The sequence below is a fragment of the Electrophorus electricus genome, chromosome 17 (assembly GCF_041902795.1).
Source record: "Electrophorus electricus isolate QZ-2024a chromosome 17, ASM4190279v1, whole genome shotgun sequence".
Classification (NCBI taxonomy): Eukaryota; Metazoa; Chordata; class Actinopteri; order Gymnotiformes; family Gymnotidae; genus Electrophorus; species Electrophorus electricus.
In genome coordinates, this window is record NC_137513.1 from 19,040,943 (window position 1) to 19,046,507 (window position 5,565).

The 5,565-nt window shown below is 47.1% G+C and overlaps 1 protein-coding gene across 6 annotated transcripts; it reads left to right on the forward strand.

The window, feature by feature from the left end:
* Window positions 1-762: 762 nt before the first annotated feature.
* slc25a15a (solute carrier family 25 member 15a) lies at window positions 763-5,326 on the forward strand. Of its 6 annotated transcripts, none has more exons than XM_081700330.1 (8): window positions 763-920; window positions 1,035-1,100; window positions 1,710-1,786; window positions 3,027-3,173; window positions 3,545-3,685; window positions 3,816-3,991; window positions 4,508-4,666; window positions 4,956-5,326. In XM_081700330.1, the coding sequence occupies exons 1-8, from the start codon at window positions 834-836 to the stop codon at window positions 5,081-5,083; spliced, it is 981 nt and encodes a 326-aa protein (XP_081556456.1). In that variant the 5' UTR covers window positions 763-833; the 3' UTR covers window positions 5,084-5,326. The 6 variants fall into 6 exon arrangements, with proteins under 6 accessions (XP_081556456.1, XP_081556459.1, XP_081556457.1 ...); XM_081700331.1 differs by having other exon boundaries at window positions 846-920; window positions 2,915-3,173; XM_035534394.2 differs by lacking the exon at window positions 763-920 and having other exon boundaries at window positions 943-1,100; window positions 2,915-3,173.
* Window positions 5,327-5,565: the final 239 nt, after the last annotated feature.

Here is a 5,565-nt window from a genome sequence, read left to right on the forward strand (position 1 = left end):
GAAACAGCTGTACATGTGAGAGGGTCAGTGGAAGAACTGAAGACCTGCGAGATGACTGTGTGCGAGCCAGTTGCTCTACTACTGTATACTGTAATTCAGTAATGCCTGTAGGCTGTGTCCTATTGGCAATGCATAGATGCATTCAGACAAAGGGAGGCAATGTTAGTTTGGTCCGGGACTGGTTCACCAACCACGAGAACCTCACAGTCTTTGGCTCTGTACTCCCCATTTCTCAGTCTAGTTGAGGAACTCTGTTCGGATTGGTGCTGAAAGGGCTATGAGCACCAGACCAATGTCCACCTGCCTCTTCAGCAAGCAATGGAAGAAGCGTGCAGAGAAAACCTATCTGCACTTGATCAAGGTTATTCCTTTATTTGGGAAGAAGAAGACTGTCCTGAGTGCTGATGTCCTGAGTGCTGATGTACTGAGTGCTGATGGACTGCTAGAGTAACAGAAATCCTACTAGCATCCTGCTGGCCCAAAACCCACTTGCTGTAGATACATGGAAATATAAATGTGCGCTTTCTTTGCTGTTTTTAGTGTTCTACATACTTCTATGATGACGATCCTGCGCACGTGGTGAGAAACTCTTAATCTTTCTCTCGGCTGTTCACCTCCATTCGCCTCGTTCGTTTCGGACTGGCTCGCGGGCGCCCTCTGGCTTTGAGATCAGCTCCACATGAGCGTTCGCAGCGCTGCCACTACGTGGCTGAAACGTAAAACGTTTTGACGTGTGTGCGTTTCTACAGCTCTGGACACATCAGGCGTCGTTACGCACTTGGCCAAATCCCTTTCTGAGTTGTGTAAGTCACGTCTACCTTGTGACGGGAAAGATGAGCGCCGTATCTCGCCGTGTTCCAGTGGGAGCACATAACGCGCTGTGTCAGATCAGGAAGCAGGAAGCTCGTGTGAGGTCGCTGGTGCGAGATAATTTTCTTTCATTTTCATTTCTTTCATCTTGCTGTCACTTTCAGCAGTTCCTGCATTCTGGAGGACGCGTTTCCTTATTTGACGTTTTTACATTTTCATTGCAGGTTTCGCCTTCATTAAAGGTCCGACGACGCCCAGAGCGGATCAGCCGCCCAACTTTGACATTTTGTGTAAGATTTCGCACAGTTTTGCGGTCAGTTTCTCTCGGACTAACACTTCACCATTTCAGCTCTACGCAGGAAGAATTCGCTACGCACGCTCGTGCGCGTGTTATCTGCCTCGATCTCTACTAACGTTCTAACGTTGTTTTCATAAACAGAATAATTGTATTAATTAAGAATTTTACTAGTTAGGTTGTGTTAAAACGTGCAACACTGTGCCAGGCCCGGAGGCTTCTCTCTCTGTGTGTGTGTGTGTGTGTGTGTGTGTGTGTGTGTGTGTGTGTGTGTGAGAGTGTGTGTGAGAGAGAGAGAGAGAGAGAGAGAGAGAGAGAGAGAGTGTTTGTGTTGTTTCTAGACTGACCCTTATATTTCATGTAAAACGTTGACGCTGCGCTACAGGAATGTGAGCGTCTTTGGAGACACGTGGATCTGCCACACTAGCGGCAGTTCTCTGCGCGCACAGCCCTTCATGTCCCTCTGAAACACGTTAAAGCTTCATGTGTTTACTTCGCAATGTCATTGTTAAAGTTTAGAAATACGTCTGGCTAGGCAACTAGTGACCACGCTACCCACGTGCAGAGGCCGCGTAATGGATAAGTGAATGTGCGCTCTCCGCAGGCGCTAAGCAGCTCCCCAAGCCATGGCGCACAGCTCTGCCGTCCAGGCCATCATAGACCTGTCAGCGGGGATCTGCGGTACGTCCGGTCTCCTCCACCACTTCACCCGCACAGCACCGCGTTCATGCGCGCTGGGATGTAGAGCTTGGTTTGCTCCTTCGTATTAAAGAAGGACTTATTCAAACACCCACTGACCCCTGGGTAATTCAGGAAGAAATTAAGTAATTAAAACCTAATTCTAATTGCCTTAAAGGAAGGGTTTACTGAATGTCAAATACTATGTTAATAGAATGTAAAACACAGGTTATTTACTGTTTTTGAATTTAAGTGAACGCAGTTTTAAGGCATTCAGGCTAATTAATTTATCAAGCAACAACATTTTTTGTATTTTTAGTGAGCAGGACATAGACCAATTAATGCAGTGCAATATACATTATTGTATTAAACATCTTAAAAGCCAATGGGTGAGGTGCATTTGTGTTCATTTAAGGTGGTACGGCGTGTGTGCGGTTTGTGTTCATTTAAGGTGGTACGGCGTGTGTGCGGTTTGTGTTCATTTAAGGTGGTACGGCGTGTGTGCGGTTTGTGTTCATTTAAGGTGGTACGGCGTGTGTGCGGTTTGTGTTCATTTAAGGTGGTACGGCGTGTGTGCGGTTTGTGTGCATTTAAGGTGGTACGGCGTGTGTGCGGTTTGTGTGCATTTAAGGTGGTACGGCGTGTGTGCGGTTTGTGTGCATTTAAGGTGGTACGGCGTGTGTGCGGTTTGTGTGCATTTAAGGTGGTACGGCGTGTGTGCGGTTTGTGTGCATTTAAGGTGGTACGGCGTGTGTGCGGTTTGTGTGCATTTAAGGTGGTACGGCGTGTGTGCGGTTTGTGTGCATTTAAGGTGGTACGGCGTGTGTGCGGTTTGCATTTAAGGTGGTACGGCGTGTGTGGGGTTTGTGTGCATTTAAGGTGGTACGGCGTGTGTGGGGTTTGTGTGCATTTAAGGTGGTACGGCGTGTGTGGGGTTTGTGTGCATTTAAGGTGGTACGGCGTGTGTGGGGTTTGTGTGCATTTAAGGTGGTACGGCGTGTGTGGGGTTTGTGTGCATTTAAGGTGGTACGGCGTGTGTGCGGTTTGTGTGCATTTAAGGTGGTACGGCGTGTGTGCGGTTTGTGTGCATTTAAGGTGCTATGGCGTGTGTGTGGTTTGTGTTCATTTAAGGTGGTACAGCATGTGTGCTGTGCGGTCAGCCCTTTGACACAGCGAAGGTGAAGATGCAGACATTCCCCAACATGTACCGAGGGTTCGTCCACTGCTTCATCTCCGTCTCCAGACAGGTGGGCTTCCGCGGCCTTTACCACGGCACCATCCCCGCTCTGATGACCAGCGTGTCAGAGAATGCGGTGCTCTTCATGAGCTACGGCTTCTGCCAGGATGCTGTGCGATTTGTGCTGGGTTCGGACAATGGATCCCAACTCACGTAAGCTGTTTGCCGTGCTCGCGGAATTCATCACTCTGTCTGTTGATTAACTCATTAACTCAGTGGCTAATTATCTATTGTTTTGCATGCATGCTAAATTTGTTATTTAAAAAGTTGCGCCCCATTGGTAGTTATTACAGACTGGTATATGTATAATAAGTAAGTGAAAGCGACTTTGGCACTGTAACCTTTTTGTTTGCTGTCATGTCTGTCACTAGGACGTGGAGGAGTCGGAAGTTGCCGTCGGTTACAGGATGTTGTGTTGTGTTGCAGGACTGCTCAGAAGTTGCCGTCGGTGACAGGACGTGGTGTTGTGTTGTAGGACCGTTCAGAAGTTGCCGTTGGTGACAGGATGTTGTGTTGTGTTGCAGGACCGTTCAGAAGGCCTTGTCAGGCTCTGTGGCCTCCATGTTCTCCTCTTTGGTGGTGTGTCCCACTGAGCTGGTCAAGTGCCGTTTGCAGGCCATGCATGAGCTGGAGAAGTCTGGGAAGGTCGCCAGCGGCCAGAAGAGGTACCGGCAGAATGCCGTGCGAAATGCGCTCTGTCCATGCGGTGTGGCGAGTCGTTCACGTGATTTTCTGGCAGATGTAGAACTATGTCCAGACCACTGAAAGACTCTTTCTGAATGTCTCCCCATCTAGCACAGTGTGGTCAGTGATCAGAAATGTCCTGAAGGTGAACGGTCCTCTCGGCTTCTACCAAGGCCTGACCTCCACCATGGTCCGAGAGTTCCCGGGATACTTTTGCTTTTTTGGAGGCTATGAGCTGTGCCGCTCGATGTTTGCCAAAACAATGGGCAGAGACAAGGAGGACATAGGTAACCCGACTATGTCAGAGACGAGGACGTGGGTAACCCGACTATGTCAGAGACGAGGACGTGGGTAACCCGACTATGTCAGAGACGAGGACGACGGGGGTAACCCGACTATGTCAGAGACGAGGACGACGGGGGTAACCCGACTATGTCAGAGACGAGGACGACGGGGGTAACCCGACTATGTCAGACGAGGACAACGGGGTAACCCGACTATGTCAGAGACGAGGAGGACGTGGGTAACCCGACTATATAAGAGACGAGGACATGGGTAACCTGTCTGTAGCAGGTCTGTCTATATTTCTCCTGCTCTACCAACATATGTTGGTTTAAAACATGGAGCTTACCATTCCTGATGTAAACTTTGTGTGGTTAAAAGGTCATATGTCATGACTGAATGTAGTTCCATTTTCATGAACCGTCATGTGCTTGGACGTAAGCTTCGCTTGACTACAAACCACAGTTGTGGGTTTTGGTAAGGAGGGGCTGATGAGTGTGTGTGTGTGTTTGTGTTTGCAGGTGTGGTGCCTCTCATGTTCAGTGGGGGGTTTGGAGGGGCACTTCTCTGGATTGCTGTGTATCCTATAGACTGTGTGAAGTCCCGCATCCAGGTCCTGTCCCTGGCCGGGAAACAGCAAGGATTTATTAAGACTTTCCTCACCATCCTACGGCAAGAAGGTTAGGGATACCAGTATTAACCAACAACAAACCTTTCCCAGTTCTTCATGGTAGTCGGTGACTTTGCACTTAACTGAAGAACGTCTAATAGATTTATTTACTTTCTTGTAAGTGTTACATTGGACATTACATCACTTAGGTTACTCTTACATTAGTCCCTGAAGTTGTCTCCTGTGTTCATTGGTTGCTGGTCTTGTGTGTTTCCAGATAATAGTTTTTCTAGTTAATGTTGACTCTCAGAGAGCACATTTTGGAGTTTAAACCACAGGCTCTGTGATGTGTTTTTCAGGAGTGTTCGCCCTGTACTCTGGTCTGACCCCAACTTTGATCCGCACATTTCCCGCTAACGGAGCCCTCTTCCTGGCCTACGAGGTCAGCCGCAAGTTTATGATGAAACAGTTTGACACATCACTTTAAAAATAAAAGGCCTCTCTGATGGTTCCTCTTTCAGATTAAACGCATTCATACAATAATAAAATTTTCAGTGAAGGTTCCATATACCCTGAAAGTTTCTGTTTTATGTTTTAATTGAAGTGTTATAAGGATGTGACAGTGTTGACACTCTTAAAGTTACTCTTACTGCTGAGTGATTGTGAGTGAGTGTGTCCTCAACCAGGTGCTATTACCTGCCTGCCATTAAATCTTTTCCCACATACAAAACGCTGGTGTACGTTCACTTATTTACTTTATTTGTCTTATTTATCAAAACTCTGGTGTACGTTCACTTATTTACTTTATTTGTCTTATTTATCAAAACTCTGGTGTACGTTCACTTATTTACTTTATTTGTCTTATTTATCAAAACTCTGGTGTAGGTTCACTTATTTATCTTTCCAGGAGTGGAGTAGGTATTTTTCTTAAAGGATATGTAACACTTGCTCTTATTTATTGATTAACTG